The following is a 12,603-nucleotide window of genomic DNA, read 5'->3' on the forward strand; positions in this document are numbered from 1 at the left end:
AAGTGTACAGAATGTCCTTATATCGAATAGAGTCACAGAGTAGTGTGGTACTAACTTCATTGTCAGCTTGTCAAGGCTCCTGTGTAGGTAACAATGGATTTCACCAACATTACACGGATGCTTGGCGCATAGTTAAGCCAAAGACTTACACAGCTGCACAGTGGATTTCGGACAATAAATCGGCGTTAAGAGGCTCTCTCGGCACAAAAGAATACCGACCTTGTCATCCAGTCATGAGAGCGTTGGTCTTCTTACTCAGCAGTTTTGTGGAAGCCCCAAAAACCGGCGTTGTTTCGACAGATTCAAATGGCTTCAACTATACTGCGGTATGTTTTACCGATTATTCAGGATAAACCGGGAAAGGAGGAATCCTAGTTATATATATATATATATTTAGCATATTGCGTTGCCCGTGAATTTTCTAGATGCAGCAGTCGTGTCTGATGCGTAAATATCTCCCGCTTCTTCAGTAAAGTTATCTGGAAGATTGAATTTCTCCACAGCGCTCATACATGGCGTGCATGGGATGAAGCAGAAGAAGTACGTCACGCGTTCATGATCTTTCATTCTGTGGATGTAGTACGATTCATTGTGCGACCTCGTTTTGCAGAAATATCCGCCTCAACATAAAGGTAAGTTCAATCGAAGTCATTGGTTAATTTATTAAGGGAACGCGATCGTGGAAAGTTATCCAGTCGAATTTATAGCGGTTATCTCTAAACACGAAAAGGAAGGGCTTTCTCCTTCGTCGACGCTTGATAGATAATAATAATTCGGGGTCTACGTCGCGAGACAACTGAGATTATGAGCGAGCTTGATAGAGACGACATATATGACGACGAGATGTTGGAACTGGCTGTAAAGCACAACATCTTGGTCCGAGATAGAATCGTCCCAGCCATTCGTGAACTCCAAACTTCATCCTTCCTTCGTCGCATTTCACGCTTAAAATTATTTTAGCTTCTTTCTACTTCCCTTTGGTGTCTTCAAGTACGACCTTGGGGTTTCTAGAATCTTCTTCATCTTGTTTTTGGCTTCAGAAGCTTTCGCTTCAGTCGCTGTCGTTGTGATTAATTTGTTTGTTCAAGCAATCTGAATTAATTAATCCATTCTTTATCAAACAGTGCTGGTCCTGGGGTTTCTTCAACACTGAGTTGGAGCCTCGAACATTTCTTGAAATTTTACTTGAACTGTGTCATCAGGTAAGAAATGTTCACTTGTATATATCTCAAATATCTTGGACACATCTCGTCGGGTAGCGTCTCGCAGTTGTGCATGAGCAACAGGAAGTTAACAGGAGGTGGCTTAAATGCTCAAGCTCAGCTTCACCGGTGGAACATCTGGGACAGATAAGCGCAACGAACTTCAGCATTGCCGTTCTCTTCTGACTCCTGTTCGCCTCTGACTCCGCTGTTAGAATGGTGTTGCTTGGATGTTACATTAGATTGCAGATATCCCCTTCTTTGGCAAGGATATCTGCGTCAACGGTTGATGTGTTGGAAGTCTGCAGTGTGCCTAAGCGTAGGACATGTGCAAACCCCAGACAATGGCTAAGGCCTCTTTGTGAATTGTGAAGCCTAATTCCTAAGCTGAATTGTGAGTAGTTCTTTTCCGCCGTTTTCAGAGTTGACGAGAAAAATGCGATTGGCCTTTCCGTCCCATCAGGCTTTTTCGTGAGACCGTGCCGAGGCCACTTGGTCTGGCATCACAATATGAGTCGGGATGGTAGCTTCGGATTGCAGTGCACGAGTGTCACATGCAATAATTTCTTTAGCAGTTCCGAAAGCTACCTTGTAGTCTTTTGTCGACTTGGCCTTTGCAGATTTTTGGAAAAATGCGTGCAAGGGTCGGAAAAGGTTTGTAACTCTTGCCAGTCCCTTTGCATTCCCTTCGATTCTGGCCCTTGTTTGTCCGGAATAAGATCTACCTTGTAATTGATGAGCATAACAAAAAACGCAGTTGGCTGACGTTTGGGGTGTTGTAGCTTCAAGTACAGCACGATTCTTGTCTTTAAGCCTTCGCTGCTGATCTTGTATTCGCAGCACACAATGCTTTCCTGGAAGAAGGAGCAGTTCTGCAGGATTGCTTTCAATCTAAACGATTCCAAGCTCCTAAGGTCTTCCGAAAGATTTTTGTAGATCTTCATTTTCAGTGGTACCACTCGCTGATATGTCTTCTTGCGTTCCATGTGTCATAAGACCGCCCTGTAGAACGTGTTCGATGGTGCGTTGCGAAATCGCGGGTGCGGGAGCAATGACAAGCACAATTCTGTTATACCGGAAGATACGTTTTCCCATACTCATGTTTAGCAAATTTCCTGAGTTCTCATCCACATTCCATTTGTAGGAATGTTTGCCGGAAGTCAATTTTTGTGTATTTCCGTCCACCAGTTAATTTCTCGAAAATGTCATCAACCAGTAGTGAAGGATACTGATCCCCAACTGAGTGCTGATTGACATCTCTTGCTCTTGCTCTTGAAATCTCCACATATCCTGACTGTCCGATTGGAATTTACTACAAAAGCTATGGGAGTAGCCCATTCACTGACATTGACATTTGTCAGGATACTTGCCTATTCTACTCGCTTCAATTTGGCAAATACTTTTCCTTGAGTGCATGCAGCACTGGACGAGTACGAAGGAACTTCATCATTCCTTCGTCGCCTTTCACGCTTAAAATTATTTTGGCTTCTTTCTACTTCACTTTGGTGTCGTCAAGTACGACCATGGAGTTTCTAGAATCTTCTTCATCTTGTTTTTGTCTTGAGAAGCTTTCGCTTCAGTCGCTGTCTTTGTGATTCATTTGTTTGTTCAAGCAATCTGAATTAATTAATCCATTCTTTATCAAACAGTGCTGGTCCTTGGGTTTCTTCAACACTGAGTTGGAGCCTCGAACATTTATTTTGAAATTTTACACTTCGACACTTCATGGATGTAGTTTTCAGTGGAATGCAGTTGAAATGTTTCGACTAAACACATATTGGGGCAATAGAATACTCCGACCATGTCCATGTTCATTGAAATTAGATGACCCTCAATACCTGATTGTTAGCAAGTTATGACCTCGTCCCAGAAACACTTATAAGCCTTTACAAGAAACCTTTTATTCGAAGCACTAATCATTATCTCGACTTATTTATTAAACCACTATAGTTCTTCCGTTTCGGTCTTGCTTATCCATTATTGTGTGTTAACCCGTAGCCTTCAGACACTAAATGTTTGCCTTGCAAAAAACAATTCCCTGAACTGTTTTCTTTCTTTTTTTTTGCAAACCAGATGACAGCCATGTCCGGTTCTACCGCGGCACTGGGTAAGTACCCCTTCATATCGACAGTATAATGGCTCCTGCCTGCGCTCGAGGGTTTTATTCCGGACCGTAAGCTCTTGGGGGCGGAGGAGAGTTGCACGAAGATAGGGGTGCAGGTACATTGTAAGAGTGGTGCACAAGAAAAAAAGTTAGTGGTGTTGCAAAACATTTGTGGGTGTTGGAAGTGTTGTAGGTGCGGATAAATCTGCTTGGCTGTGCCGAATATGATTTACTTAGGAGCATCGCCATCTACATCGTCATACAGGGCTGTCCAACCCCTCCCCCCCTTCAAAAAAGTACCACATTGCAGCATGGGTGGTGAACTCTGTACCACTGAAAATTCCCTTCAACATATTTATAAGCCTGCACGTCATGTTCATTGCGACGTGTAAGAAAGTAGCATCGCTTTTGAGGTTTGCCATAAAATCAAAGGGTTACGCGGACCAGCTTATCATTGAGCTAACCTTGAAAAAAAAGTGTGATGTTAAACGGTAGGACAGACTTATTTATTTACACATGGTAACAAGACTATCGTGCACGAGACTGCACTTCAGGTTACAAAAATACGAGCATGCTACAGGAACATATATAAAGTTGACGGGGGAGTTTTAGCATAAGAGGTTAACAGGTTCATGGAAAGGATGCAAATACAGGTAAAAATGAAACGAACATAAATACAAACGCAGGGGATGATACCCCTGCGTTTGTATATATGTTATTTCAAATTTCAAAAGTTCGTAGATCTGCTATTGCGCACAACAGTATAATAACCACATCACAATACTCAACTCACTCAGTCGACTTTCACGACAACACAATATCGCTAGAGAACGACAACCTCATCACAAGCGTGCACGAAAAGCAAACTAACAAATAACACTTTCACATTAACAGTCACGACCCGCGCCACTGTAAGGTTGGGACTCGTATTGGACAGAGTGTAAAACTGCGCTGAATTAATTTCTAATGACTCAGACTATGCTGAGAAGCTCACTTGCTTAAAGAGACCACCCAGACTTCGTTCAATCCGAACTCCGTCGTAAGGCACTCACACTGGACTGAAACGAGGTTCTGGAACACCGAAAAGATCCTAACACGAGCCAAGTAAGCTTAATCACTAGATATTTATAAGCACATCCAAACATCAACGGCATTATACGGAAGCACGAGCGGCTCCTCCAGTGCGGTGACTCACCTAGGAGTATCCAATACAGACGCACAAAAAATCCTAGCAGACTCCTGGGTCAACGCCAAAATCAGTTAAACGGACACCCTGTATAACAAAACACGCCCCTGCAACCTCCCACGCTGCAAAACATGCAAGCACATTCAACACGGTAGCCCCAACAAAAGCACTGCGAGCAATTACACTCACTCTGTTAGCCACGCATTGATGTACAGAATCACCAATGTCATATACCGCATTGAATGAGTCGACTGCTATATGCAATACATTGGTGAAACCGGCTAATCAATGAACAATCGCCTTACCAGCCACAGAACCGACACTTCTACAACACTCCGCAAAGCAGCCCCCGACAGTTGAAACATTATACAGGGTGTGTCACATGTCGTGTTATTTCAACTTTGTAAAGTAGAAAAACAAAACGGCTCAACAGAAAAATAGTTGGGTAAGCGGCTACCTTCGGGAATGCCATCTGCCACCTTCTAAAATTACTTTAGACGACTTTTAATTGAAATGAATTAAATTTTTAGAATTGGACTCGAAAACTTACCTAGTAAATAACGTTTTTGTTGCTAAATCAGATAGACAATGGTTGAATCAGCCACACCCACTGCAAAATATGTTATGTAGTACGGCGGATATGTCCAGAAAATTCGCTCGAAAATTGGCGCACTGAGTCGGCGTAAAACAGTGGTGACCAGGGGCGACCAGGCTGAACTGCGGGTGATAGGTTTAGTGACGGTTAATGGCGATGAACCGAAAACGAAAGCTCAAGTCGCGCACAACCGATGGCGGTGCTGGTGATGAAGATTACGCTGCTGCTACAGCGCAATCCCCATGGCGGATGACAAAGCCGGCGACGAGGGATGATGGCAGCGGGAAGGTCGGGCGCCGGACTCAAGGAAGGCAGCAGGCGGACCCGAGGCGCGGGCGGCCCGCGCTGCTCGAGCTGCTGGGCCCAGTGTACTCGACGTGAAGGGGTGAAAGGCAGGAGACACAAGTTGAGCGCATAGGAGGGAGGGCAAAGCGGTCGACACAGGCGGTGCCGACTCCAGAAATGCGGGCTCGAGCCTGTCGATGGCCATAGTGTCGGGTCCGAGCGGGACGTCCAGCCTGAAACAACTAGCCGGCTCGTGAGATGACCCTGTAGGGGATGTGGTAAGGTGGCTGCAGCCTAAGGTGCGCACAGAGTCCCGACGGAAGAATACGTACGTACATTGAGGAAGGGCGGGACACACGAATATACCTGATGCGGTGCCCGAGCGGGCAGAAATGGTCCATGTACGAGGAGGGGTCGGGCAAGAGCGGAGCCGAGAGGGTGAATAACGTTCCGGGAAGGCGGAGCGGTCGTATACCGTGTGGGCCGCGCTGCAGCCGTCCTGGTGGATCGCCGCGCGAAGGTCAAGCAGGAGGAAGCGAAGACGTACGGACCATGTTGTGGTCAGTGGCGCAGAGGGAAGCCTTGAGCTGCCGATGGAGGCGCTCGACCAGGCCGTTGGCAGCAGGATGGGAGGCTGTGGTTCGAATGTGATGGGTTACGAGGGAGCTGCACACGTGACAGCAGAGGGCCGATTCTAACTAGCGTCCTCTGTCCGTGGTGACAGTGGACGGGACGCCGAATCGGGAAACCCAGGAGAAGATCAATGCGTGGGCCACTTTTTCTGCCGTGATGTCAGGAATCAGCGTTAGCCTGCGGCCAGCGCGTAAACCGGTCGATGTAAGAGAGGGGGTAGCGGTAGACCTTCGCCGGAGGTGCGACTAGGTCGGTGTGTAACTGGTCGAAACGAGCATCTCGCGGAAGGAACATACATATGTTTTGTACTGGAGCAGGCCGAAAAACATATGGGATTATTATTCGTAAGATGATGTCCAACAAGTTTTCGAAGCTAGCGCGAGCGCTGAGCCACGAAACTCATGTCCCGCCATCCTCGCCATGTTCATCACGTCCATTCCGCAACTCTGGGCCGCTGCACTATTCCCCCTTGCAGAAAGATGTTCATGTCCTGCGAAGGGTATCAAAGAGGAATTTGCCGCGTATCATCGAGGCGGTAGTAATCCGGTACCATACGTACCAGATTGACGGTCAGAAGAAGAATTGGGTACTTTGCCGATGCGATCTAGGGAAACATATATTGAATAAGGGGGGGGGGGACGCACTGCTGGAGGAATCCACTTTACTTGTACAGACCCCTTCCCCTTCCACGTATCGACGTTAAAGTCGAACTTTTGAAGGGTGCCAGGCAATTTAGTTCGTTGGATCTCGTTTCTGGCTATGGCCAAGAGAAGCTGGATGAAGCATCACGACACATTCCCCCGCCCCGGACAAGAATGAGAAGGTAGTGAACTTGCCCTCACCGTCCAGCGTGAAGGAGCTCCAGTCGTTGTTGGGTTTAGCGTCGTATTAACGCCGGTTCACCAGAGATTTCGCCACTATCGCCTCTCCACTGCATCGTCAGCTCGAAAAGGGCACCGCCTTTGCGTGGACCGAGGACTGTGAGGCTGCTTTTGCCCACCATAAACGCCTTCTCACAAGCGCGCCAGTCCTCGCTATCGAGACTTCAGCCTTGCCCATCATTGTGGACACGGATGCAAGCGACAGCGGTTTAGACGCTGTTCTATCATTAGCGAAACGCGACCGAGCGAGGCATAGCTTACGGAAGTCTAGCCCTAACTAAGCCCGAGATGAAGTAGAGACCCACACGCAAAGAGCTGCTCTCACTTGTCTATTTCATTCGCGTATTCCGTCATTATCTTCACGGCAAGGAGTACGTCTACAGGACCAACCACAGTGCACTACAATGACCCCGGTTCTTCAAGGAACCAGAAGGCCAGGTTGCACGCTGGCTCGAACAACTCAATGAGTTTCATTTTCGTGTTATTTACCAACCGGGAATACAGCACCGTAATGCCGACGCCCTGCCGCGAATGCATGGCTCGTCTGCGAATTCGTGGCCCACAGTACTGTCCCATGCCGATTTATGTTCGCACCAGATGCGTGACCCAGTTCTGTCTGAGGTGATTTGTACCCAGTCGGACGGCGTCACGGCGCCGTCTCTTCAGGCCGAATCTAAGCACTACCTGCGCCTCAAACATTGTTTGGAAATTCTCGACAGCCGTTTAGTGTGGAAGAAGAGTCCCACCAGTCCTCCCGTCCCTGTAGAGCCAAAAACTTTGGTGCCGAAATGCTCATATCTGCACATGACATCTCCTTCGTAGGCCACCTCGGTAGGGGAAAAAAAAACTTTCGAGAAACTTAAAACGCAGGTTCTCTTGCATCGCCATGAACTCCAGCGTCTCCGGCGGGTGTACATCGTGTCTGAAATGCTGCTCACGGAAACCCCCACACGTAACACCCCATGCTCCTCTGAGTCACCCGTATGTGGCTGCAGTATAGTAGTGACCCCTGTGCAGAGGTCCAGTGGCTGACGTACGATTCCCTGTGGTGCTGTTGGTATTTCGAGCGAACTTGAGGGCGTGAGAGCCGAAGTCGATGATGTAATGGTGTCTGACGAGGAAGTGTGCGATGAGAATGCAGTCACGCGGTATACCACGGACAACTAAACCAGGTAGAGCGGTACTGGTAGTTCCCGGGACAGATATCATCAGGTCATAAACTCCTGGAACATCCAATGGGTTGCCATTGAGGTCGTAAAGAGTCTGGGGTACAGTCGCTTGGGTCGGGAACGCCTAAGCAGTTTCTGCACCGACATCGTAGTTGAGGACAGTCGCACTGGATCCGAGTCTAGCAGCATCCTAACTGGCGATCCTTCAACGGCGCCTGTAATCATGATTGAGGTACCTCCCAGGTTGCCGGTGGACCACTGTATAGCCGCTCCAGCAAGGCCGAACAAGGAATTGCCGATTAGTTTCCTGTTGCCGGATATCTGGAAAACCGGGACTTGGCTCATCCTCGTGTACACCGTGTGCAACAGCATGCGGAGTGACTCGGATTGCCGCAGCGGTAGCACACGGGGACGTTTGCAGGGCGTGCAATTTGCAGAGGTGGCAAGGGCATCAACTTTCCTGTCTAATCCAGCTATCGCTGATGCAAGTCCCGCCAGTGGATCTGTCGTGGGTGTGGCTTGTGACACGTACGCCACTGTGTGCGATGCAGCGGAAGGAGATAGCGGAAATGGGCTAATAACTGCAAGACTAATAGAAAAGCATCGGCTATTTGAAAAGCATCACCAAGCGTTCCAGGGACAGCAGAGGTGACCTTGTCTCTGGTGGCAGAGTCGAAGCCAAGAATAAACGCATCTCGTACCATGTTATCTCTCATTTGCGGCGAACAACGGGAAGAGCAATAACTTCCGCTCGTCGGTCCAAGAACTACCTGGAGCTCAGGCGAGAAGGTGCTTCTCCTAGGATTGGAAGTCCCCATCTCAAGAATATGTGTCGGGTAGAAGAAATTGCCTGAAGTACTGACGTGTTTTCAGCTGCCATGTCACTAAGAGGAATCCTACCGCTGCCACCAAAATGTAGCAAGCCGAAAAACTTGTGGGTTTATTCTTCGTTCGACTGGGATGTCCAAGCCCTTTTTTGAATCTAGCACGAGCGCTGAGTCACGTAACATACGTCGCACCGTCCTCGCGATGTTCATCACGCCCATTTCGCAACCAGGCGGCCGCTACAGTATTATATATATAGTAAATTATTTGCCGTGCTGCGGAAATATTACGCATAAATATTACACAACACTTGTGTCAGGGATCGCTAGAAAACGTTGTACTCGACTGGCTTCATGCAAACGTGATACTTTTTCCCAAAACAACTGACACGATAAACGTAGAAAATTATCGCCAATTATCACTGAGTAAGTTTGCTGAACCTCACTTCCCATATTATGACTTACCGTGATGAAAACGACCTTCTATTTGTAAATTAATGCGTGTTCGGCAAGAATCGTTCTCATTTTATTTCTTCAAAATACGCACGTCTTCAAGAGAGCCCTCCCGACTGGACACCTTGCGACAGCCGTCTCGCTTCCGATGCACGATGTATGCAGAGTGTTGAAGGTAAAAGTTCTGAACGGGCGGTCGTTTGAGCTCGCATCAAACATGATGGGTGAGATGTGTTGTGCTTGGCGATAGTGACACAACAAGTATCACGTTTGACTGCAACGAAATGTTGCAGATTAATGTTTCCTCGTTTCGTTCGCATTAGAATGGAAGAGATTGCATAGTGAGACGAAAATTATCCTCTGGACCACTGCTGTTCAGATCTGAGTTTTAGTTTATTTCGTCGTACATCAACCATTGCTTCTTGGATCATTCTTGGAAGTGGATTCAAGCCACTTGGACGGACGTCGACAAACGCGAAACAGACACGTTGCTCAGTGATGTCCTATTTTGAAACACGGTCATTTTCGGACCCTGCAGATATATAGACATTTTTAGATATAAACCCTGGATTTTTAAAGCTGAAACATCGTGGCACACCCGTGACTTCTTCCTGTGGACATCACTTCTGGTGGATACTGACGCTTTCATTTTAATTTTTATTTCAGAAACGCAAAGCGCTCAGGTGTCGGCAGCTTCCGACTTGGGTATGTGAAAAACAGCGACGTAGCGATGATTTTTTTTTGGGGGGGTGAGGGGGGGTCTATGGGGCATGTTTCCCATGGGTTCTTCGGTACAATATTTATACGAGAAAAATAAAGTTAGGACAAGGAGGCGCGAGAAGCTCGCTCTTCGTTCACTTCTTGGTTAACACGTGATCGAGTGCAGTCGTGTCTGATATTTCAACGAAAGGAGTGATGCTGTGGTATTATCGCTAGCTTGTAGACATCATGCTAATTCTGATTATACACCTGATGATAATTCTACATGGGGACAGGATAATGTCACCCTAATCTCCCTTGCCCAATAGCACTCCCAAAGGAACGTTTTCGGATCAGGGGTTAAATCCCCTAAACTTCCCCTCTGGTACGTCAGCGTTGACACATGCTTTGCACAGAATCAGCGGGCTGTTCCATTCGATTACGTCGTGATTCGTCCAATCTGTAGCGACAGTTCTACTGAACCGAGAAACTGCAGGTTATTTCACAATGTAGGTAGTTGAAATTCACAGTTGGGGAAAATGAAGAAAAAACAGACAAGGGCCTATCAAATTTGGCATTTAATTGCTACCTGCAAACAAACGAAATGTATGGACGCGCAGCAAACGCACAATTAACAGACATGACATCGCATCATTGACTGTCTCAACGGGTAACTGGGACTTTCATGGGTCGAGAGTACAGAGGGGATATGAGCTATTGAGGAAGTGCTTTGTGGTTGTTGCGCTTTTTGTGAAGCAGCCTATCACAACAGTTACAACACCACGCACAACCACCCAATAAAAAGAACACGAACAGTCTGTGGCTCTGGAATAGAAACACGCATTTAAAGCGCTTTGACTTTGTTTAATGTCGTTGCAAAATCAAATATTCTCGCTACATGAGCTCATGAGGCGAATTGATTGGTTCTGCGTAACACAGGCAGGAGCTTAGTATTAGCAATTGGCTTACGTTTTTTATGGGTTTCCTTCAGACCATTTCAGGCATATGTTGGCACGCTCTAAATCTGCTGCAAGCCATTCAAAATCTGGCGTCAAAAACTCACCCGCACTGTTGGTGATAGATATGCTAATGTCTTACGAGCTCGTCTACGAAGCAGGGCACAGGCTGGCTAGTGGGTTCCAGCCTACTGCGGTGTCGAAGGGAATGAGCAGGCCGACAGCACAGCAGAAGCAGCTGTCTCGTCTAGGAGGCGGACGCGTATCGCGCTGCTGAGAGGAGATCGTCATTCCGTACTTTTACGCCTTGTGACTCCCCGCCAGGTCCCCCAAGGTCGCCATTTTCCCATGTATTTGTTCCTATCCCGATGCGTGCAATGCCGGAGGCCGCCCTTAGATACCCCATTGTTACCAGACGTTGGCTTGCGTGGATTGTAGCGCGCTAAAGATCCAGTTGAAGCACAATCCAAGCCAGGCCAAGTCACCGAAGGAGAAATCGACGACTGCAGCGCCTGCGGCGCCTGGTACGACAGGTACGCTATGTGATGCACGCAGCGGTGCACTAGATCGTTCCGATCGCTCAACACGCTTAAAAACGGACCAAAAAGCGAAACACGACAGAGAAAGTTGTTATACGCGTTTTATTTGGACATATAAAGACTAGATTCATTCGCAGAAACGACAAAAACATTTGCCGCTAAACTTAGCGCGCTGAAGTGATCCGGAACGGCAACAGTGGGGTATCTAGTGGCGGCCTTCTTCGTTGCACGCTTTTCCGAGGTGAGTTTGGGGGACCTGCTCCCCGCAATAGACCATTGACATTCTCCCCCAGCTACGCTGAGCAGAGCTAATGCAGCGTTCGCTCTGCGGGACATACCTCTCTCCAAGCTGCTGCATTAGTTAATCGAATAAGCCTTGGTGTGGTTTTCTACAGCGCAGTGGCGTTACCGCTTGAGACAAGTTGACTCTCCCCAATGCTGTCACTGCGGTGCTGTAGCGCGACCGCTCCGCCAGTCACATTCATTACATTTGCATAAATAAGATAACAGCTCATTCATTACATAAGTTATATTTCATTTGGTAAAGCGACTTGAACGGACATAATAACCAACAACAGGAAACAGGCACGTTGCTCAGTAATATCGTGTTTTGAAACATGGTCATTTTCAGACCCATTATCTGTCTAGGATTGAGACCCTGAGTTTTGAACGCTGCAACTTGGCGGCATTTTACGGACATCGCGTTCTGGGAGATGCTGACTCTCTGTCTTTTTAATTCATATTTCAGGAACGGCAAGTGCTCAGGCGTCGGAAGCAGTTATAGGCCCGGGTACGTGATGGACAGCAGCAAATATATTTCGGGAGGGGTTCTATGGGAATGGTGCACATGAAATGAGGATGTCACCCTCATTTCGTTTTCTGAAAAGCGCACTACCAAAGGCACGGTTGTCGATGGGGGTTGAATCCACAAACATTCTCACTGGCTTTGCCAGCAGTAACAGATTCATTGCACCAATTGAGCTGCCATTGCATTCAATTGCACCGTCAACGTCCCAAGTGTAGCGAGAGCGTGTACTGACATCGGCAGTGTCGACTATATACCATCTAAAGAAGTGA

At 47.5% G+C, this 12,603-nt stretch overlaps 1 protein-coding gene across 1 annotated transcript; it reads left to right on the forward strand.

The window, feature by feature from the left end:
• Positions 1–306: 306 nt before the first annotated feature.
• Positions 307–12,316, forward strand: LOC135376763 (uncharacterized; the record flags this gene model as incomplete). The annotated part of the gene is made up of 6 exons (XM_064609240.1): positions 307–326; positions 536–632; positions 1,125–1,202; positions 3,276–3,309; positions 9,999–10,037; positions 12,275–12,316. Coding segments are annotated over exons 1-6 (310 nt in total), but the record flags the coding sequence as incomplete, so codon positions are not given.
• Between the last annotated feature and the right edge of the window lie 287 nt (positions 12,317–12,603).

Source organism: Ornithodoros turicata, unplaced genomic scaffold (assembly GCF_037126465.1).
Source record: "Ornithodoros turicata isolate Travis unplaced genomic scaffold, ASM3712646v1 ctg00001280.1, whole genome shotgun sequence".
Lineage (NCBI taxonomy): Eukaryota > Metazoa > Arthropoda > Arachnida > Ixodida > Argasidae > Ornithodoros > Ornithodoros turicata.